This window comes from Enhydra lutris, unplaced genomic scaffold (genome assembly GCF_002288905.1).
Source record: "Enhydra lutris kenyoni isolate GAN:26980312 unplaced genomic scaffold, ASM228890v2 scaffoldscaffold24, whole genome shotgun sequence".
Lineage (NCBI taxonomy): Eukaryota > Metazoa > Chordata > Mammalia > Carnivora > Mustelidae > Enhydra > Enhydra lutris.
In genome coordinates, this window is record NW_019154108.1 from 4,346,553 (window position 1) to 4,370,523 (window position 23,971).

Here is a 23,971-nt window from a genome sequence, read left to right on the forward strand (position 1 = left end):
TAGAAATATGCCAAATTTTGCTTTTGTTACCAAGTAGCCCCCTGAAATTATGATAAGTAGTATTTTTAATGAAGGATGGTATAAATCTTCTTTATGTTTAGGTTAAAAAATAATACTCTAAAGCTGCTTTCTTTACACAGATCCACAGATATATTCTGTTCTTGAATTCTTTAACAATAAATGCCCCAGAATTTAAATGCCAAAAATTTGTTATGTGATTAAGAGTGCTCTTTGAAGCACAAAGGACTTTAGAGTGTAGATTGGATTCCAGAATTTGGATTCTCTGAAGCAGTCCATTTGACAGAACGTTAGCTGTCAGGCTAAGTAGAAGATCAGATACTATTGCGGCATTGGTTGACATTAAGGTGGACTTTTGTGGAAATAAAAGAGTCTCCATTGCTCCTTTATCTTGGTTTGTGTGGAAATACGGTGCTTCCATTCTTGTTTTTATCTCATGCTTTAGAATCACCGCTGCTGCTTTGTTTACTAGTTTGTCTGGCCAAAGGAAGGGCAAGGTTACGTAAAATCCTAGCCATTTACTATGAAGCAAGTGTGAAGCTTCTGTGTGTTATACCAGTGATTGGAACAAAATATCATTCCTGTGCTTTGTAAAGATAGAAATTTATACTCCCAGTTATCACTTTGAATGGTCTAAAATTTCTTACTATTTTCTCCTGCCATAAAACATGTGGATCAGCTCCAGGTGACAGTGCTTGGCTTCCTCTCCGTTTTCCGGATAGGGTGTTCACTTTTCCTCCCTTAGATCCTTTCCTACTTTTCACATCTATGATTTTCACTGAAAGTGTGATGAAAACCCTATGGGTCTCTTAGGAAAGGAAAACAAGACAGATATAACTGATGAGACTTAATATGTAGCTCTTGCCAGAGGTTAATATTTTAATAGGAGAAAAATCTGATAAAATAGATGAATTAACTTCTAGTAGAATGGTAGAGATAGACTGAGGATGGAAATTAATTTCCCTTAAAATTATCTCATAGACGGAAGCAACCTATTCTCAGCACCAGCTTTTTATGGAGTTGGGCATTTTGTGACACTCATGGGCCTTTGGCTATTTATTCAGAAGTTAAAGTTTTTACTACTTTACTCATCATCCAAGTATGCTCTTTAGAAAGAGAGGCAGAATTCGCAGGTATGCCGATAGCTTTCCCTACAGCACTGAGAGTTTTAGGACTTTGACTTAACCTGCCCACGCCCATACCCACCCAAAAAAAAGATTTTGTGTCCTATGTTATTAAGCATCATTAAAAGCATCATTAAGCATCATTACAAATTATCAAAGAAATTTGATTCTTTGTGTATCAAGTTGGGATTTAACCATATTATCAATAAATAAAATATGTTCATAGTTGAAAATAAAATTTTCCTGCTCTCCTTTGGGTAGTAATCTTCCCATTTTATTTATATTTATAAAAATCACCTGTTTAGGAAAAACTACTTCAAGCTTGTTTTTGTTTTAAACTGTAGGAACTTGTTAAAGAGAAACAAGCTTTTCTGTAAAATACTAATTTTGGTTGTCACATTTTTTTTCCCTGCTCCAATAGAGGCTTTATGTTGAACTTTATTTGAATTATTGTATAATATGCTGAAGATAGTGTCTTAGCAAAAGGTTTGGGGAGGTTAACCAAAAAAGTATAATTAAGTTTTAAATTCCTTCTGAACCTAAAAATTCAGTTTTATGTTTTATACTTTTTGGCTGAAATTTGTGTCCTATATTGGACTTACGTAGTAAGATGAACAAAAAGGTAATTAGTCCCCAAAAATGCAAAAAGACCATTATAAATGGTTTCTGGACTATCTGATATTAAGCTATATAAGAATTTTTAGGTGTATTGGTATTTTTTCTGATTGAATTTTGTTTTAGATGCCATTCTAAATATGGTGAATATTGCCGCTAATATTCTGGGAGCAAAAACTGAAGACCTGACAGAAGGTACCTAATCATTTTATGGGACTTTTAAATATCTGATACTCCAAGGGTCATTCTAGTTAGGAAAATTAATTAATAAGCCAAGGAACTTAATTTTTCATTTAGAAATCTAGAAATGAATCAAAGAGACTTACCAATCTTCTGTTAATCATTGTTTATTTGAATTTCACAAGTTCTCTCTTATAATATAATCCTGACTATATAAAATTCATGAATTTCTTTTTTGACTCTTCCTGCTATAGAAGTAATAATTTTATCCCTTACCTCTTTCCTGAAGCTTTCTAGTGGTACTTCATGCAATAACTACTCAATTTAAAAAGTGATTTTTTTTTTTTTCCTCTACAGAATGCCAGATAAGAGTATTGATAGCAAGGATCTTGCCTTTTTTGTTCTTAGAAAATACTTAGTTCTAAGTGTAAACTTAAAATGACCCATACATTTCTTCTCATTCTCTTTAGTAACTCCTTTAGGTGTCTAGAAGGCATGTTAATCATATAAGATTACACAAAATTTATAGTCATTTGACTTGCTTAAATTGTCTGAGAAGTTGAGAAAGAATATGCATTATTTGTAGTTCTGATTTTGTATGATCATTTCTTTCTAAAAGAACTTTGATGGAAGAAAATAAAGTCTGCAGTAGCAAACCTGTTTGACTTTTTTTCCTCCCCCAGAAACTAAAGTTCTTTATTTGTTATAGTGAAATATCTTCATGGTATAGTTTTTTAAAATTAAACTCAACGTGGGTATCTTTCTTAAAATAGGAAATAAAAGTATATCTGAGAATGCCACTGACACAGCTGCATCTAAAATGCCCGACTTAGCTCCTGTTTCAACTCCTGTTCCATCACCTGAGTAAGTTCTATTGCGATATTAGAGTTCTTTTAAAATGGAGAGCTAATTGTACTAGTACACAGAAGGGTACTTGGATTTATGTGTGAAATTATTATCTATAGAAAGCTCTGAGTCATGGGACAGGCATTCCACAGCCACTTAAAATATCTCTAAGTTGCTTTTTGGGTACCAGGAATGCACTTCACTCCAGACCAAATGTTTGTTGTTTTGATACTATATATAATTTCTATTATTCACAACACTGAATCCTTTTCTTATTGCAAATAATTGGCTTAATTCTGTAGGTATAGGTTTGAGGACAAATTTTAAAAGCTTGCATTTATTAAATTCAAATTTAAAAGCATTGATTAAGTACCTGTGCTGTGCCTTGAAAGCTATAAAGGGTGCCTGAAATTCCTAGAGCAGTGATTCTTAAATTATTTGTTTGTCTCACAGCAAACTCTTAGAGTGTTTACTTTCTTAAATTGAACTAGATAGCGGTCTTCTCCCGGATTGCAGTGGGCACTTTGGACAAGAATGTCTGTCATGTAGTTAACATAAAATATCCCCGTTGTTTTTAGTCTTTTCTACTAGAGATGATTAAGATTTTTGCTCTGTGAACTTCTTATCTATAACAGATAAGCTCATAGACTGGATAATTGGGTATGTTTATTATAAGTTTATGTGTGTTTCATTAGATGTACCCTGTAAAATTTTGAAAGCTTTTCCTCTTAGAACTCTGCTTAACAGGATGGGATATTTGAACAGGAGATGTATAATGAAACGTGCAGTGGGTATGGTTTGAATTATAATTCCTAAATACCATTCTATTTAAAAAATGAGATTTTTTTGTGGTTTGAAGGGCACAGTGACAAATTTGTATTCTGTGTTTATTCGGAAAGTGATTAAAGATATTTATTGGATGACTAGAGAGAAAATACAGCAGTCTATGTCATTGATTCCTAGAAATCTATTTAGGATAGGGACATTCTTGGTATTGTTTCTAATTATGTGGAGTGTGTCTGCTAGTCCCAGTTTTAGCACTAGGCTTCTTCAGTTAGCAGCACATATATGTCTTATTTTTCAGAACTAAAGGAAACTGATTTCACTTCGTATATGTGTATGCACGCACACAGACACACACACATATATACACACTCCCCTCTATATATACATATGAATGTTTGTTGAAAGATACCACATCAGGCTAATGTAGTAGTTTTTACTTTTCTCTATTAGTTTGATTTTAATAGATTTTTTTAATGTAATTGCTTACTTTTAATTTAATGTTTCTTTATATTTGTTTTAAATCTTTTTGATGACTGTATGGCAGTCCTTTGAAGAAGATAAATGAAAATGAAAGAATCCGTGATAGGGTGTCACTGTTAAAGTTACTATGAAAAGACTTACTTCTTTTCCCACCTTTGAGTTTTTTAAAATATAGCTCTGATTAGGATATATATAGATGGTATGTAACTTAATTTGTACCAAATTAATTCACTTTAGTTTTTCTCCCTCCATTTCTTCAGACACTGCTCCTTTTTACTGTCATTATTTCTGTTGTGGATAGTAAGCAGTAAAGAAGTAAGAGATGTCGTTAGAGACCATGTATCTGTATATCATCTATTTAGAGAAGCATAGTCTAATTATGTTTTAGTTTTGTCCAGTTGTTACCAGCAAGATGATCTAGCTTTTAGATACTATTTTATTGCTACCTTTGTTACTCTGATATTAGTTTTTATTCAAAGACATTTCCTGGAATTCTTAGTAATTTGTCAGAGTAGGAAAATTATATATGAAGATGTTTCTTTTTTTGGTATTCAAATGACTTTATTTTTTCAGTTTGTACCTTTTGTGCTATAAGGGCTGCACCTGGAAATTTATTTTTATCTTGGAATAAACTACAGACATTATAGTTTACAGTACTATTTCTACCAGCTCCATCCCCCACACTCTCCTACCTTCTATATGGACTCTAGATCCTAGAGATGGGATTAAGTTACAGATGGGGCAGTATTTATTACTAGTCAGCACTTTCATTAGAGTTCTTAAGTATTTGGCTTTAAATAATGAAAAATTAACCCAGATGATGTTAAGATTACTTTGGGGAGGGAGAGATGCAGATAATTGTGTGTGTGTGTGTGTAATGCTATGCTGGAATTCCTCCAGTCATCCACAGAAGAATTTTCTAGCTACCTTTTGAAAGTATGATATTCAAATACAAAGTGCATTCATATATTAAGAATCCCAGATTCTAGTTCCTAGAATCCACATATAAGCAATTCTGAAATAGACATTTTAAAAAGCAAATTTGGTTTAGTAAATACGGTGATTTGGGTTTTCTGTCTTATCGCTTAATAAATGGCCTTTCTGTTACCATTTCTGAATAGTACTTATTTGTTATAAACAAAATGACTTGAAGGGGAACATTTCATCCAAAAAAAATTTTAGTTTCCTCTGTATTTCTAGCCTTCCTTTTATTTGATGTATGATACATTGATTTTTTAGCATAATTTTAACTTTAGACTTCTAATTAAAGTGATATGTAATTATGATTATGTATTTCTAGGTATGTGACCACTGAAGGACACATACAGGATACAGAGCTAACATCACCAGATACTCCAAAAGAGAGTCCAATTGTACAACTGGTTCAAGAGGAAGAAGAGGAGGCAAGTCCATCTACAGTGACCCTTCTGGGTAGTGGTGAACAGGAGGATGAATCATCACCCTGGTTTGAGTCAGAGACACAAATATTTTGCAGTGAACTGACCACAATTTGCTGTATTTCTAGTTTTTCGGAATACATATATGAATGGTGTTCAGTTAGAGTTGCTCTTTATCGGCAACGTAGCAGAACTACTGTGAGTAAAGAAAAAGATCATCTTGTGTTGCCTCAGCTGCCGTTACCACTTTCTGCAGAATCAGTGGATGTTTCAGTATTGCAACCCCCGAGTGGAGATTTGGACAGCAAGAGAAAGGAAAAAGAGGCTGAAACTATTGTTCTAGGTGACCTAAGTAGTATGCATCAAGGTGATTTGATTAATCACAGTGCAGATGCAATAGAACTTGAACCAAGCCATCCTCAAACTCTTTCTCAGTCTCTTCTCTTAGATGTTACTCCAGAAATCCATTCATTATCTAAAACAGAAGTATCTGAGCCTTTTAAATATGAGGCAGGACCTACACCATCTCAGGTGATCCCTCAGGAGACTTCTGTTGAGGGTGATAATGAGACAGAAAAAAAGTCTGAGAGTTTTAGTTCTATGGAGAAGCCATCTGTGATCTATGAAACAGATAAACTTAATGAAGTAATGGATAATATTGTAAAAGAAGATACAAGCTCCATGCACATTGTCACAAAGCTATCTGAAACAATAGTGCCACCTGTAAACACAGCTACTATACCAGACGGTGAAGATGGGGAAGCCAGAACGCACACAGCTGACACACCAAAGCAAGTCTTGACTCCTGTTCTGGATTCTTCTTCATTACCTGAAGTAAAAGAGGAAGAACAGTCTCCGGAAGATGCCCTTTTAAGAGGGCTACAGAGGACAGCTACAGACTTCTATGCTGAATTGCAAAATTCGACAGATCTAGGATACACTAATGGAAATCTTGTACATGGGTCAAACCAAAAGGAGTCAGTATTTATGAGACTTAATAATCGTATAAAAGCCTTAGAAGTTAACATGTCTCTCAGTGGCCGCTATCTGGAGGAGCTTAGCCAAAGGTAAGCCTTATTATCAGTTAGCACAGTCTCCTTGGCAAGATGAGTAGCATAGGATGATTTCTGAATAGAGGAGTCGAGGATTAATTATCTTACGATATAGTAGTAGTCAGTACCGTTTAGCTGTGAAGAGTGTTACTTGAATGTTGATCAATGACTTAACTGATTTTCTTTTTTAGAAGTACTGAGTGATGTAATACCTTTATATATTAGGGTGACAACATGTTTTAATTATCTTCAATTAGTTTCTCCTTTCTTCTATTGTAACTTTAGCTCCTTCTACTGTTTGGTTACCACAGTACTCATGTGAAAATTATGTAACATTTATCTATACTGTGTATGTAATATCTATAAAAACATTAGCTATTGAAGCTCTTAGTGGAACTAGACAAAATATCAAGAGTTTAAATCAGTGAAGACTAGAGTGGACTGAATTGGATGATTAGGCAACATCTGTAGTCTTTCAGAGAAGTCCTAGAATCCTAGTTCTGGTTGTGATAATTCATGCTGTTGTGCTCATAAGTGCCAGCATGCTTGTGCAATGATTAGGGACCCCAGGCACAGTTCTCCATTTTTTTTATACCTCTTTAGTCTTTTTTATCCCTTAAGTGTCCAGTGTCCTCAGGGCTTCTCCTCTAACATTTTGCAACCACCTAGGCACTAAGTGTCTAGAACATCTGAAACACCACCTTCCCCTTCTTCTTTTAAATGAAAATGCTACTAATGAGATGGCACTAAGGTCACCATTATATTATAATGGCTTTCCTCCTAACCCATACAGACAATTTAGTGGCAAATTGTGCGTGCATGTACGTGCGTGCCCACTTAAATACCTCCTACTTGGGGCACCTGGCCAGCTCAGCTGGTTAGGTGTCTGCCTTCAGCTTAAGTCATGATCTTAGGTCCTGGGATCTAGCCCCGCATCAGTCTCCCTGCTCAGTGGGAAGTCTGCTGCTCTCTCTCCCTCTTCCCTTCCCCTGCCCCACACATGTGCTGTGATTTCTCTCAAATAAATAAAATCTTAAAAAAAAAAAAAGTACCTCCTACCTGTTTCTCCCTACCCTAACTGCCCCCACAAAGGAATCACAGATCACTACTTTTTTTTTTATGTTTAACTGAGATATAATTGACATTAATTTCAGGTATGCAACATAATGGTTTAATATTTGTATATATTATGAAATGATTACCACAGTAAGTCTAGTTAACATTCATTACCACAGAGTTACAAGATGTTTTCCTTGTGACAAGAACTTTCAAGATGTACTCTCCTAGCAACTTTCAAATACCGAGTGTTATTAACTGTAGTTACCATGCTGTACATTACATCCCCTTTACTTACACATTTTATAACTGGAAATCTGTACCTTTGACCCCCTTTGCCCATTTCTCCCATCTCCCATCCCCTACCTCTGATAACCACCAATTTGTTCTCTGTATTTATGAGTTTGAGGGTATTATTCTCATTATTATTTGTATTTCCACGTACAAATGAGATTGTATGATATTTGTCTCTTTCTGACTTATTTCAGTTAGCATAATGCTCTCAAGGTCCATCCATCCATTTTGTTGTTGGCAAATGGCAAGATTTCCTTTTTTGTGGTTGAATAATACTCCATCGTATACAGATACCGCATTTACTTTATCCATTTATCCTTTGATGAACACTTAGGCTGCTTCCATGCTTGGCTGTTGTACATAATGCCTCAGTAAACATGGGGATACATATATCTCTTCAACTTAGTGTTTTTTCATTTTCTTCAGATAAATACTCAGAAGTCAAGTTACTGGATCATAAATTAGATTTTTAATTTTTGAGGAACGTGCTTATGTTTTCCGGAGTGACTGCGTCAATTTGCATTTCTACCAACAAGGGTTCCCTTTCCTCTACATCCTTGCCGACATGTGCTACATCTTCTCCTTTTTGGCAATAGCTGTTCTGACAGATGGGAGGTGATCTCATTATGGTTTTGATTTGCATTTCCATGATGATTAGTGATGTTGAGCATCTTTTCATGTACCTGTTGGCCGTCCATATAACTTTGTGGAAGAGGTCTGTTTAGGTCCTCTGCCACTGGATTCTTTAATTTTTTATTACTGGGTGTTACACGTTCTTTATGTATTTTGGATATTAACTCAATCAGATATGGGATTTGCAAAGTTTTTCTCCCATTTGGCAAGTTGCCTTTTTATTTCTAATGGTCTCCTTTGCTATGCAGAAACTTTTTCGTTTGATATGTACTTGTTTATTTTTGCTTTTGTTGTCAAATACAAAAAATCATCACCAAGGTCAGTGTCAAGATGCTTACCACCTGTTTCTCTTTACATTCAAGTGTTTAATCCATTTTGAGTTACTTTTTGTGTATGGTGTTAGATAGTTGTCCATTGTCATTCCTTTGCCTGTGGCTGTCCAGTTTTCCCAACACCATTTATTGAAGAGATTGTTCTTTCCCCATTTTATATTCTTGGCTCCTTTGTCATAAATTGATTGATCACATATGTGACTGATCTTACATAGTAGTGAGATACGGAGAATTGATGTTAAGGAAGGAGATACCTAAGGGATCTCTTTATTTTACCTTTGTAAGTGTTCCAGGCCTCAGTAAGAGTCATTTTCAAAAAAAGTATATTTATCTCACATATTGAAATCAGAAGTGTGTTTCCAGTAATAAGTTAATGAATAAGAAATTAAAGCTATTTAATAAATCCTTTCTTGCTCCACAGGTACCGAAAACAAATGGAGGAAATGCAGAAGGCTTTTAATAAAACAATAGTAAAACTTCAGAATACTTCAAGAATAGCAGAGGAGCAGGTTGGTCATCTTCAACTCTACTTACTTTTTATATAAATTTCTTTTGAATTTTATAGGCTCTTGCTGGTAAGAAGGATAAGTAGTGTTGGTTCATTCTTTCCCCTGATAGTTGATGATATAAGCCTATTATGTGATGTCATATTTGGGAAATTACCTAGCTATTGGCATCTGTTTTTCCTCCAGAGAAAATTTCTTGAGCATCATTCCTGTTACATTTCCAAGTCTCTGTGTGTATATGTGGTAGAAGTGCAGTGGCCTTTTTTTAAGCAGCTTTGTTAAACTCAAATCTTTTGTGGTTTTCTACACCGCTCATCTAATTGATTGCAGATAAGAACGGTTCTGTTTCTTCTTTTTATTCCTTATACCTTTTCATTTCTTCTTTTTTTCCTCTGTCTGTTGTCTGTGATGCAGTATGATTGGTAATATCGGCCATTACTCTGTCTTGTTGATTTTAAGGAAACAATTTCAGTATCACACAATTTCAGTATTGTAGTATCCAGATGTTTATTAAAAGTTTTTACAGTGTGTTACTATAATGAAGAAATTTTATACTTTTCTAAAAGTTTATCTGGGACTAGGGGATGGTGGGATGAAGCGAGGAGGCCTGAGGTTTCAGAGTTTAGTGCATTTTACTGCTAGTTAAAACTCTAAACTATAACACAATCCAATTGTGGTTCCATACAAATTTCCTCTTTAGTGTCTTTTTTTTTTAATTGAAGTTTGAGAGTTACTTAAAATGTATTCAAAATACAAGTCCTTTATTAGAGATGTACTTTGCAAATTTTTCTCCCAGTTTGTTACTCGTTTTATCATTCTCTTAAAAGTGTCTTTTGAAGAGCAGAAGTTTTTAATTTGTTAAAACCTATTTATCTGTTTTCTCTTTGCTCTATAAAATCTTCCCCTTACCCAGTCACAAAGAATTTTTCCTCAGTTTTCTTCTAAACGTTTTATGTATAAATATAAATCAATTGAACATATATTTGTGTGTGTGTGTGTGTGTGTGTGTGTGTGTGTGTTTATATATGGGTGTGTTTCAGGACTTCTTTTTTATTCTGTTCATCCTTTTTTATGCTGATACCAGACTGTTGGCGATTATTGTAGCTTTATAGGAACTCTTGAAGTCACGTAGTGTGAATCTTCCAACTTTGTTCATCTCTTTCAAAACTGTTCTGCTAATACGGATTTTAGAATCAGCTTGTCAGTATCTACAAAAATCAACCTGTTTGCATCTTGATTAGATTTTGTTGAATTTATACATCAGTTTGGAGAATTGACATCTTAACAATATTATCTTCTGACCCATGAACACAGTAGTTATTTAGTACTCTATTAATTTTAATGGTTAAAATGATTTCCCCTCTATATTTTATGATGTCAAAGACTTACTTTTAAAATAATTTATATATTATTAACAGTATTAGAAATAAATCTTGATTAGAAGTGTTAACTTATTAAATTTCATAGTTTTTTCTTTAAATGTTTGTAATTATCTGGAATTTATCAGTATTTGTCAAATGTGAGTCAGAAAAAACAGTTTCATGAGTCAGGTTCAGCATTTTAAACAGACGAAGTAGGCTAGAAATTACCACAGTGTATTGCAGTAAGGGAAGTAAGTGAAACTTTTTGTTATATTTTTATGAATCCATCTCTCCCAACCCACCCACCCCTGCCCCCCCCCACACAGTTGAGATTTAAAACTTAACTTATTTATTTTAAGGTTTTTATTTATTTAACTGAGAGAAAGCACAAGCAAGGGGAGTGGCAGGCAGGAGAGGAAGAAGCAGGCTTCCCACTGAGTGGCGAGCCTGAGGGGGTCTCGATCCCAGGACTTTGGGATCATGACCTGAGCCAAAGGCAGGCGATTAACAACTGAGCCACCCAGGCGCCCCTAAAACTTACATAAATCTAAATTTGGAAAACTTAGGTATAGAGTGATAAATGGTTATATAACTATTTCATACATGATCCTAAATAGAGTCTTAGATTTTCTTTACATTCTGCCTTCTTCTCGTCCTCCCCAAATTCAGTAGTAAGTTGAAATTTTCAGTATAGTCTCCCTAATATAGGTTCCTGATGAGGAATATGATGCATAATTTCCTAAAGTATGCATGCAAATATTTCACATAAAAACATGTTTGTTCATTATAAAAGTTTTAAAAATCTAGAGCTAGAGAGATGGGGGTTGTTGATTAATTTATTTTCATTGATGATATTCTAGCATTGACTAGATGAACTGTTGTAGGGTTTTGACTATGTGACATCCTATGTTCCGTCCTAGTGTGCAACAGAATAGAACTTGTAAATTTTTTGGTATGAGCCTGCTTCATATAAAAAAAAAATTTTTTTCAAAAAATTTTCAACATGTTTTTGTGCTGACTGCTTTGGCTTAAAAATACTTACTTGATAGGGGCGCCTGGGCGGCTCAGTGAGTTAAAGCCTCTGCCTTCAGCTCGGGTCATGATCCCAGGGTCTGGGGATCAAGCCCTGCATCGGGCTTTCTGCCTGCCTCTCTGTCTGCTTGTGATCTCTCTCTCTGTCAAATAAATAATAAAATCTTTACAAAAAAAATACGTATTTGACAAAGTGATTATTTTGCATACAGCTGGTTTATGTATATGGAGCTGATATTAACTTGAAAAGTAATTTGTTATTACACAGTAATCCAAATGGTAGCAATAAATAGCAAAATGGTTTTTTGGAGGGCTAAGGAGAGGGGGGGTTTAGCATTTTTTTTTTTTTTTTTTTTTTTTTTAATTTCTGGTCACACTTTACAATATTGATTCATTAAAAACTTGTATTAATATATTTTTTTTTTCTTGAGGAACTTAGTAATTTTACTGGAAGTTATACAGTGTATATAATGTACAGATAAAACTTTCATACACACAAAAATAATACTTCTTCCTTTATCATAGGATCAGCGGCAAACTGAAGCCATCCAGTTACTACAGGCGCAGCTGACCAACATGACACAGCTTGTTTCAAACTTATCAACAACAGTGGCAGAATTAAAACGCGAGGTATTGTTACTGCTAGTTTTGTAAGACACACTGCATATATAGAGGTTGTTAAAAAGGCCGGCTTGTTAAGAACGTGCTATCTAAGAACTTCAGCCAAACAAAATGGTCAGTTTATAGAGCGCTTCTTCAGAATACCAGAATGTGGCATTTTGAAGTTTTGGAAATACACAAATTATGATAATTTTTGGAAAAGGCATTTGTAGTTTAGGTCTTAACCTAAAATATGGTTACAAAGCAGTTCTAACTTTTTTTGCCTTTTGCAAACCACTGATATGTCATTTTCAGTTTATAAAGGCTTATTGAGTTGCTTAATAAAGCAAAAATTTTATCGACTTAGTAAGTATTTCTTGAGCATCCATTGTATGTGGGTGTGAGCATTATAGTCCTTGGAGTGTACAGCAGTGAGTGTCCTTGGCACTGCGCAGAGCCTCTCTTCTGGGGGAGGGGGAATACTTACAGTAAATATATGTGAGGGACAGTGGAATGCAGAATGAAATGTGTGTGTATGGAGTGGTATGGTAAGGGTTGCTCCTTTAGCTACGGTGGTTTTGGAAGGCTTATCTGAGGCAGTGGCATTAGAACTTGAGTGCTCAACGTGGGGCCTCGGGTCAGAACAAACCTGTTACTAGCCACACTAGGGCAAAGGACCCACGATTGGAAACAATGTGATATGTTTAGTTGGCCTGGCTGGAGCAGAATAAGGGAAAGGAAGGTAAGAAGTATCTTCAGGGTATGGTGGGGCTCATGGAGGCCTTTGTACGCAATTTAGAGTTTGAACTTTATTCTAATCATTGCAACTCATTGGAAAGAATTAAGAAGTGATGGGGGTCATCTCATTGAGGATACGTTGAGAAACTCGCTATTTGTAGCTCTGGAGAATTGCCTCTTAGGGAAGAGCAAAAGCAGAAGTGGGGAGGATACCAGTTAGGATGTAGTCGCCGTAACCTGGGTGAGGTGATACTGATTTGGACTAGGGTTTTAGAAGTGGAGAACATTGTGAAGTTGTTGAATTCAGGAAATATTTAAGAGAAGGACAAGCCTTGATGAAAGATTGGATGTGTGGGATGGGGAACTAAGGATGACCCCATGTTTTTTGCTTAAATAACTGGGCATTTAGACTAGGTAGGAGCAAGATTTTTTTTTTCTCCCCAAGTAGGAGATAGTACAGATGGAAAAACACAGCAAATGTAGCAAAATATTAACTATTGGTGAACATAGTTGAAAGGCATGAATATATTCATTGCTATTTTTAAAAGTTTTCCATAGGTTTGAAAATGTTTAAAGATTTGTGGGGGGCGGGGGGAGAAGACAAAGTAAGACATTACCTTAGTAGTACATTTTCTAAGAGCATGCCATGCATTTTTTGGTTTTGAAACACATTAAAAAATGTTTAAAATGATTTGTTCTTTGAATTTTATATCCCACGGTATTTTTCCTTAATAAAATTTTTAAATAATAATCTAATAACAAAATATAATAGTACAATATTTAATATTACTATAATATATAAAATATATAATAACTAAATCCTTTTTCTCCTCTCAGGTTTCAGATCGACAAAGCTATCTTGTCATATCTTTGGTTCTCTGTGTTGTCTTGGGACTAATGCTTTGTATGCAGCGTTGTCGAAACACCTCTCAATTTGATGGAGATTATATTTCGAAACTTCCTAAAAGTAATCAATATCCAAGCCCTAAAAGGTAATGTCACCATTTTATTTCACATTTTTTACTATGTGTTTTTTTATATTTTTGAGAAATTTTACTGAATAAGGGAATACTGAGATAATTTTTTTCCCCATATGATATCTGTTAATATCATGCAGTATAATATCATATGATGCAGTGTTAAAACAACATTGGAATTAGCAAGATAGTCCTGTATCTGGAAGGTTCTATAGACTGGAATAAAGAAAACATTAATAAGAAGTGCATAAACCATTGAAATATTTTGGTTGTGAAGGATGCTTGAATGTGGAATTCAAAGGGAGAGGATAATAGGTATTTTAATATAGCACATTTTAGAGAATGATCCTTATTTTTTTTTTTTTTTTTTAAGATTTTGTTTATTTATTTGTCAGAGAGAGAGAGAGAGCAAGCACAGGCAGACAGAGTGGCAGGCAGAGGCAGAGGGAGAAGCAGGCTCCCTGCCGAGCAAGGAGCCCGATGCGGGACTCGATCCCAGGACGCTGGGATCATGACCTGAGCCGAAGGCAGCTGCTTAACCAGCTGAGCCACCCAGGCGTCCCTGATCCTTATTTTTTTTTACATGTAATAGCAGTAACTGAGTTTTACATTAGAGATTGGTATTCTGTGGCATGTTCAGTTCTCAGTAGCTTCCATCAGGCCCCAGCTGCAGAGTAAATTATATGTAGTTTACTCATTTGCCCAGTGTTGATTTTCTTCATGTTTTAGGTGTTTTTCGTCTTATGATGATATGAATTTGAAAAGGAGAACTTCATTCCCACTCATCAGATCCAAGTCTCTACAGTTAACTGGCAAAGAAGGTAGGTTTTTGTGCCATGTTTATATATAAACGTGAATCTAGCTCACTTCTGCATAAGTATAATGTCAGTGCTGTGTTCAGAACCATCTGCAACAGAATAATGGGCATAAGTAACCTTTGTGTTTGTGCTGCGTCAAAGCCACTTTCTCACTTGCACACTTTCTATCTATCTTTATTCCTAAAAGCCCAGAGGGTGGGGAAGGGAGGCTTAGTTTAATTAGCCACTGATAGCTTTGTTTGCACATGCTCCTGTTTAGAAGTATTTCTTTTTAGAAAGGGATGTTTGAGAAAGTTCAACAGATTTGGAAAACCTGAATGTGCTCCCATAGCATCCTGTGCTTATCTGCCTCCTCTTCTTGTACAGGTAGGACCCCTTTTGTCTCTAGTTGAGGACTGTGAGGCACTTTCCGGGGGAAAAAAAAATCTAGTTTATCTCTTTTTTATAGGCTAGGGTCTATAAAACATTCCATTGTCTAACACTCAATGAATACTTAAATTTAAATGAATGAATTTGTACTGTCTATTTTTCTATATCCGTTCTTTCATAATTAGCACTTCCTAAGAGACTTAGCTTTATAGTAGTATTAAAATAACCAAGTTAATTGTATATTTCAATTAGGATTGCTTTCTTAATAATCACTAGCTTCTCTTTCCTTAGGATTTAGTAAAAGCAGCATGTTTCAATTGATTAAATCGTTTGAATAATCATTGCTGAGCATTGCTGATGTACTATGATCACAAAGTTCACAGATAAAACCTTATTATATGTGTGTTTGCTTAACACTAGTAAATCTCTTCTTCCTTCCTGTTTTTTTCTTTCTTTTTTTGTTCTTTTGGGTGATTTTCTTTTATAACTTACATTTTTAATTTAAGTGTTAGGTATTAAGAAAATGTAATTGTTATGTGTAAAGCTTGATGAATTTTCATAAACCAAATGAACACACCTGTGTGACCAACACACCCAGACTGAGAGAACATTATCCAGCATCCCAGCAACTTCTTGTGCTCTTTTAGTCACTATCCATCCCATCCCAGGGTAGCCACCGTTTTGATCTCTGACTTTTGATGTAGTGATGTTGCATATCTTTTCATGTGCTTTGGGACATTTGTAAATCATCTTTGGAGAAATGTCCTATTTAAATTAATTTAAAAGATTTTTTCTTTAATTTTTTTGTTGTTAATTTCTCCAATGTCATGAAGTTTCCTCATGTTTTCTTGTAGGAATTTTACAGTTTTACATCTTATATTTAGGTCTTTAATCCATTTTAAGTTAACTTATGTATATTGTGGAAAATAGGGTTTAACTTCATTCTTTTACATGTCAGTATCCAGTTTTCCCAGGACTATTTGTTGAAGAAACTGTTTTTCCTCATTGGCTGGTCTTACTACCTTTGTTGAGGATTATTTGACTGTATGTGTGAGTTTATTTCTGGGTCCTTTATTATTTTGGTCTGTTTACCAGTCTTTATGCCAGTATTACACTGTTTGTTTTGTTTTATTTTGTTTAAAGATTTGTTTATTTGAGAGAGAGAGACAGAAAATGGTGGGGGTGGGGGACAGAAGGATAGAGAAAATCTCAAGCAGACTTTGTGCTCAGTGTAGAGCCGCACGCAGGGCTCGATCTTACAACTCTAAGATAACGACCTGAGCTGAAACCAAGAGCTGGACACTAACCGACTGTGCCATCTAGGCACTCCGGTACCACACTGTTTTATTTTGTTCTGTTTTTAAGATTAATATATTAGAGAGAGAGAGATCGTGGCAGGGAGGGATAAAGGAATAGGGAGAGAGAGTCTTAAGCAGACACCATACTGAGCGTAGAGCCCGACACCAGGTTTGATCTCATGACACTGAGCGGAAACCAAGAGTTCTGTGGTCTGTTTACCAGACGTAGGTAGTACTTGTGCTACCCAGGTATCCCAGTACAGCACTGTTTTGATGACTGTAGCTTTGTGACATGTTCTGAAATCAGGAAGTATGAATCCTTAAACCTTATTCTTTTTAAAAATAGCTTGGCCTATTTGAGGTCGTTTGAGAAGTGATAAAAATTTTAGGATTTTTTTTTTTCTACTTCAGCAAAAAAATATTGTTGGAATTTTGATAGGGATTGTGCTGAATCTGTATTATTTGACAGTATGGACATCTTAACAATATTAAAAGTTCCACTCGTGAACGTGAGATGTTTTCTCATTTGTGTCTTTTTTATTTTTATTTTTTTAAAGATTTTATTTATTTATTTGACAGAGGGAGACACAGCAAGAGAGGGAACACAAGCAGGGGGAGGGGGAAAGGGAGAGGGAGAAGCAGACTTCCCACTGAGCGGGGAGCCTGATGTGGGGCTTGATCCCAGGACCCTGGGATCATGACCTGAACTGAAGGCAGTTGCTTAACGACTGAGCCACCCAGGTACCCCTGTGTCTTCTGTTTTAAATTTGTTTGTATATTCTTTAATTTTTTCTGTCAATATTTTGTAGTTTTTCCTTATACTTTCTTGGGCATATCCCTAAGTATTTTATTCTTTTTGATACTATTGTAAATGGAATTGTTTTCTTAATTTCCTTTTTGGATTGTTCAGTGTTAAAAGTATAGAAGTGCAGCCGGTTTTTTTTGTGCTTTGATTTTGTGTCCTGCAACTTTGCTGAATCCATCAGCAGTTTTTTAATGCAATTCTTAGGATTTTCTATGTATGAGATCATGTCATCTCTGAACAGAGATGATTTTACTTCCTTTTGTCCAATGTGGGGTGGGTGGGGAGAGGGAGAGAGAATCCCAAGCAGCTCCACGCCTAGCCCAGAGCCAACAACCCTGAGATCATGACCTGAGCCAAAATCAAGAGTACAAGGCTTAACTGACTGAGCCACCCAGGCAACCCCCCCTTTTGTCCAATTTGGATGCCTTTTATTTCCTTTCTTGCCTAATTGCTCTGGCTAGGACTTCCAGTACTAAGTTGAATAGAAGAGAGCTGGCATCCTTGTCTTGTTCCTGATCTTAGAGGAAAAGCTTTCAGTCTTTCATCATTATTATGTCAGCTATAGGCTTTTTCATAAATGGCCTTTAATATGTTGAGGTTTCCTTTTGTTCTTAATTTATTGAGTATTGTTATCATGAAAGGTGTTGAATCCTCTCATGTGCTTTTTCTACATCAGTTGGGATGATCATGTACATGGCTTCTGTCCTTCATTCTTTTATTTTTTTTAAATTTTTTTAAAGATTTCATTTATTTATTTGACAGAGAGATCACAAGTTAGGCAGAGAGGCAGGCGGGGGTGGGGGGAAGCAGGCTTCCTGCGGAGCAGAGAGCCCCATGCGGGGCTCGATCTCAGGACCTTGAGATCATGACCTGAGCTGAAGGCAGAGGCTTAACCCACTGAGCCACTCAGGCACCCCTGTCCTTCACTCTTTTAATGTGTATTACATTGATTGATGTTCATATGTTGAATCATTCTTGTTATTCTAGAAATAAATCTCCATTTATGTAATATCCCTTTAATGTGCTATCCAATTTCCTTTGCTTATATTTCATTGAAGATTTTTGTATCAGTATTCATTCGGGATATTGGTCTGTAGTTTTTCTGTAGTGCCTTTGTCTGGCCTTGGTATCAGGGTAATTCTGGTTATATAGAATGAGTTTGGAAGTGTTCCCCCTCCGGATTTTTGGAAGAGTTTCAAGAATTGGTGTTAGTTCTTCTTTAAATGCTTGGTAGAATTCTTTAATGGAACTATCTAGTTGGGGGCTTTCTTTGTTGGAAGGTTTTGATTATTGATTCAGTCTCCTTACTTGTTATTGGTCTGTTGATATTTTCTCTTTCTTCATGATTTATTTTGATGCGTGTTACTAGGAATTTATCCATTTCTTCTACGTTTCCAATTTTTTGGAGTACAGTTGTTCATAGTAGTCTCTTACAATCATTTTTCTGTGGCTTGGTTGTAATGCTCCATGTCTTATTATTATATATCCTAGGATTTTGTACAAAGTTGATACGGATTAATACAAAATTGACAAATTACAGGGACGCCTGGGTGGCTCAGTTGGTTAAGAAACTGCCTTCAGCTCAGGTCATGATCCTGGAGTCTCGGGATCGAGTCCCACATCGGGCTCCCAGCTCCATGGGGAGTCTGCTTCTCGCCTCTCATGCTCTCTCTTGCTGTTTCTCTCTCAAATTAAAAAAAAAAAAAAAAAAATTGACAAATTACATAACCTCTTGCCTGCTAAGTATTTAAGATAATAATGGGGCTTATATCCATGTTTTAACTTAACATTAATTCATTTTAAGTCTATTCTCTTAGTATCCTTCTCTCTCTTCATCAGATTTATACTTTGATTTGCAACTCTCACTTTTGTTGACAAACCAGGTGGACCAAAATTGTTTTGATTTTTTGTAACACATTTTTACTGTGAAATATAAGGGAAACAAAAAACAAAAATGTGCATCAACTAGAATGTACACTTGCAAAGTAATTATAAAGTGAATGCCTGTGTAGCTAACATTCAGATCAAGGAGTAGAACAAGATGGGCATTCTTGGTATTGCTTCTCCCAGAAATAGCTATCTTGAATTTTGAAATAATCATACGCTTGATTTTCTTAATAGTTTTACCATCGGTGTTTGGATTCCTCACAGTGTAATATAAGTTTTGCCTGATTTTGAGCTTTTGATAAATTGAATCATACCACATGTAAACATTTTTGTCTTCAGCGTTCTGTTGGGAGATTCATATACACGATTGCATCCCATTTCAATATTGTATACTATTTCAGTAGCTAATTCACAGTGAATTTATCCATTCTACTATTGCTTAGCTTGGGGCTATTACAGTTAACGCTGCTGTAAACATGCATTTGTATACTGGAACATAGTTGTATGAATTTCTCTAGGAATACTACCTAGGTGTAATACTGCTGGATTATAGAGAATGCTGCTCTGCCAGTCATCAGGGCAGGCTTTTCCAGAGTGGCCGTAAAACAGTTTGTGCTTCCACCAGTGCTGTGGGCATTTCCATTATTCTGCATTCTTGCCAACAAACACTTAGGATTCTTAGGTTTTAAAGTGTTCATTAGCCTCAGTGAAGTTCATTAGCCTCAGTGAAGTTCATTAACCTCAGTGAAGTTGTGATTTGCATTTATCTGATTACTAATGAAGTTGAACATCTTTATTTATGCCTTTTAGTTATTTGACTTTCCTGGGCAATTTTAAGGTTTTGCCTGGTCTTCTTTTGGGTTGTTTATATCTTTTGTAGTGGTATATAATTATTTTTAAGATTTTGATTCTAGTCATTGATAAGTATGTTGCAGATATCTTATTTTGCTTTGAAACTTGTGTTTTATATGGAGTTTTTTTTAAATAAGAGAAGCTCCTCTTAGTGTAATCAAATGTATACATTTTCCCCCATTATGGTTAGCTTTTTATCTCCTGTTGAAACAGAATTTTTTGCCCTAAGTTTATGGATGATACTCTCTTATAATTTCTTTTAAATATTTACTTCAGTTTTTATTGTTAGGTCTTTAATCTACCTGGAATTTATTTATTTATTTATTTTTTATGTTTGGTGTTAGATAGGAATTCCAGTGTATAATTTTACATGAATTTTCAAGTGTTTCAGGTTTCTTGGCCATTGTTGGCTCTTTATTGTTCCATATAGATTTGGATCCTCTATTAAATGTTTCATCGCAAACAAAATTTGATTGAGATTACATAGATTGCATATCAATTTGGGAAGGATATAGCATATCCCTTTTCACTCCAAAAGGGTCAAACTTCTGGGAGCTTCATTCCTAGAATATTTTTTGATGCTGTTGTAAATTGTATCATGGGCATGCATGTGTGTATTTGTGTGTTTACTGATGGTATGTAAAAATACAATAGGTTTTGGTGCTGTTGAGGTTAACTCTGTGCTTACTGATTGCTTTCTGGATCTGTACATTTCTGATAGAGGGACATCATAAGCGTCCAGCCATATAATGGATTCATGTGTTCCTTCCTTCTTGCAGTATTGTTAGTTTTTGCCTTACATATTTTGACACGCTGTTGTGAGGCACATAAGCATTAAGGATTGTTATCCTTAATGTAAGATTGTAAGTCTTCTTGGAGTATTGACCTCTTATCATTATGAAATGGTCCTCTTTATCCCCGATAACTTCATTGTTCTGAAATCTGCTCTGTCTGAAATTAATATACCGAATCCTGTTTTCTTTTGATTTGTGTTAGCATATCTTTCTTTATCCTGTACTTTTCATCTGTATCTATATTTAAAGTATGTTTCTTGTGAAAATAATCCCATTTACAGTGTACCAAAAATAATAAAATACCTGGGATAAACCTAACCAAGGAGGTGCAAGACCTGTATTCTAAAAACTATAAAACACTAATAAAAGAAATCAAAGGTGACACAAATGGAGAGATGGTCCTTGCTCATGGGTTGGAAGAACCAATATTGTTAAAATGTCCATACTACCCAAAGCATTCTATAGATTTAATGCAGTCCTGATCAAAATATCAACATTTTCCATAAAACTGGAACAAATAATACTAAAATTTGCATGGAACCAAAAGATCCCAAATAGCCAAAGCAATCTTGAGAAAGAACAAAGCCTAAGATATCACAATCCCAGATTTCAAGATATACTACGAAGCCATAGTAATCAAAACAATATGGTACTAGCACAAAAATAGATAAGTGGAACAGAGTAGAGAGCTAAGAAATAAACCCATGCCCGTATGATCAGTTAATATATGACAAAGGAGGCAGGAATATACAGTGGGAAAGACACAGTCTTTTCAACAGATGGTGCTGGGAAAACCAGAAAACTACTGGCAAAAGAATGAAACTGGACTGCTTTCTTACATCATACACAAAAAAACCCTGAAAATGGATTAAAGATCTGAATGTGAGATCTGAAACTGTAAAGCTCCTAGAAGAAAACATAGGCAGTAATTTCTTTGACTTTGACCATAGAATCGTTTTTCTATATATGTCTCCTTAGGCAAGGGAAACAAAAGCAAAATAAAACTATTGGGACTATGCCAAAATAAAAAGCTTTTGTATAGTAATGGAAACCATCAACAAAATGACAAGGCAGCCTACTGAGTGTGAGAAGATATTTGCAAATGATATATTGGATAAGGGATTAATATCCAAAATATATAAAGAACTTACACAACTCAACACCAAAGAAATCCCCAAATAATTCAATTAAAAGTGGGCAGAGGCCCTGAATAGATATTTTTCCAGAGAAGACATACAGATAACCAACAGACACATGAAGACATGCTTAACATCACTAATCATCAGGGAAATGCAAATCAAAACCATAATGAGATAACCACCTCAGAATGGCTAAAATCAAAAACATAAGAAACAATAAGTGTTAGTGAAGATATGAAGAAAAAGGAACCTCATGCCTGTTGGCGGGAATGCAAACTGGTATAACCATTGGGGAAAACAGTATGGCGTTTCCTCAAAAAAATTAAAAATAGAATTACTAGATGATCCAGTAATTCCATTACTGGCTGTTTACCCAAAGAAAATGAAAACACCAGGGGCACCTGGGTGGCTCAGTGGGTTAAAGCCTCTGCCTTCGGCTCGGGTCATGATCCTGGGGTCCTGGGGTCGAGCCCCTCATTGGGCTCTCTGCTCATCAGGGAGCCTGCTTCCCAACTCCTCTCTCTCTGCCTGCCTCTCTGCCTGCTTGTGATCTCTGTTTGTCAAATAAATAAATAAAAATCTTTAAAAAAAAGAAAAGAAAATGAAAACACTAATTCGAAAAGATCTATGCACCTCTTTGTTTATTGCAGCATTATTTACAGTTGTCTAGTTATGGAACTGTCCACCCATAGATGAATGGATTAGATGTGGTGTATATATATATATACACATACACAATGGAACATTACTCGGTCTTAAGAAAGAATGAGATCTTGTCATTTGCAACAACATGAATGGAGCTAGAAAGTATAATGCTAAATGAAATAAATCAGAGAAAGACAAATGCTGTTATGATTTCACTCATATGTGGAATTTAAGAAACCGGAAAAACAAAGAGACTCTTAGATATACAGAATGAACTGATGGTTGCAAGAGGGGAGATGGTTGGGGGATGAGTGAGTGAAATAGGTAGAGGGGATTAAGAGTACATTTATCATTTTCAACCTTACTAGTAACCAAAAAATACAAATGGAACCAGATACCTCTTTCCATCTATTGATAGGGAAAAACTGTACTCTAAGATGGCTCACCAAACCAGCAAGGGAATTCCAGTCCCTGTCTCAAAGCCCTTCCAGGTTCTTCCTTCCTATCCCGTTTCCCGCGCCCCAAAAGTACCAGGTATGCAGAAGCAGAAGGGTATAAATTCCCCTCCCTGCTTGTGCTCGGGACTCAGACCTTTGGAGAACAACGTCGTCTGAGCCCTCCTGTGTTAAATAAACTTCCGATCCAAAAAAAAAAAAAAAAAAAAAAAAAAAAGTACACTTATCATGATGAGCACTGAGGGACTAATGTATAGAACTGTTGAATCATTATACTATATAACTGTATAAGTTTTTTTAAACATTAAAGCCAGTTTCTTGTAAATAACATACAGTTGAGTCACGTGTTTTGTTCCAGTCTTAAAATCCTTGAAATGGTGTATTTAGACCATTAATGTTTAAAGCGATTATTGATACAGTTCGATTAATATTTACTGTTTGTTATTGTTAGTTATCTTTGTTCCATTTTCGTCTTTCATACTTTTTTCTGCCTTTTGTACTTCAAGTTCAGCATTGTATATAATTCCATATTTTCTCCTTTCATAGCATGTATTCTTCTTTCACTTTCTCTTGTAGTTGCCCTGGACTTTGCAATATACATTTACAACTAATCCAAATCCACTTTCAGATAACACTGTACCACTTCATGGGTAGTACAACTATTTTGTAATAACAAGATACTTCTTTTTCTTTTTTTTCTTTTGTCAAAATACTGCTAATTTCTCCCATCCATTCCTTATATCATTGCTGTCATTCACTTGCACATAAGCATATATATGTATGTATATGTATGTATGTGTGTGTGTGTATACACACACACATACACACACAAATATATATATATATATATATATATATATATATATATATATATATATATAT

The 23,971-nt window shown here is 35.3% G+C and overlaps 1 protein-coding gene across 3 annotated transcripts in view; it reads left to right on the plus strand.

Annotated features, from left to right (window-relative positions):
- LOC111150778 (SUN domain containing ossification factor) overlaps nucleotides 1-23,971 on the plus strand; it is a 96,593-nt gene that overhangs the window by 63,486 nt on the left and 9,136 nt on the right. For all 3 annotated transcript variants that reach the window (XM_022508375.1, XM_022508377.1, XM_022508376.1), the window contains 7 exons: nucleotides 1,884-1,952; nucleotides 2,711-2,801; nucleotides 5,350-6,513; nucleotides 9,235-9,322; nucleotides 12,238-12,342; nucleotides 13,888-14,042; nucleotides 14,757-14,848. In XM_022508375.1, the coding sequence (XP_022364083.1) occupies nucleotides 1,884-1,952; nucleotides 2,711-2,801; nucleotides 5,350-6,513; nucleotides 9,235-9,322; nucleotides 12,238-12,342; nucleotides 13,888-14,042; nucleotides 14,757-14,848 (1,764 nt within the window). The remainder of the gene's footprint in view (nucleotides 1-1,883; nucleotides 1,953-2,710; nucleotides 2,802-5,349; nucleotides 6,514-9,234; nucleotides 9,323-12,237; nucleotides 12,343-13,887; nucleotides 14,043-14,756; nucleotides 14,849-23,971) is intronic.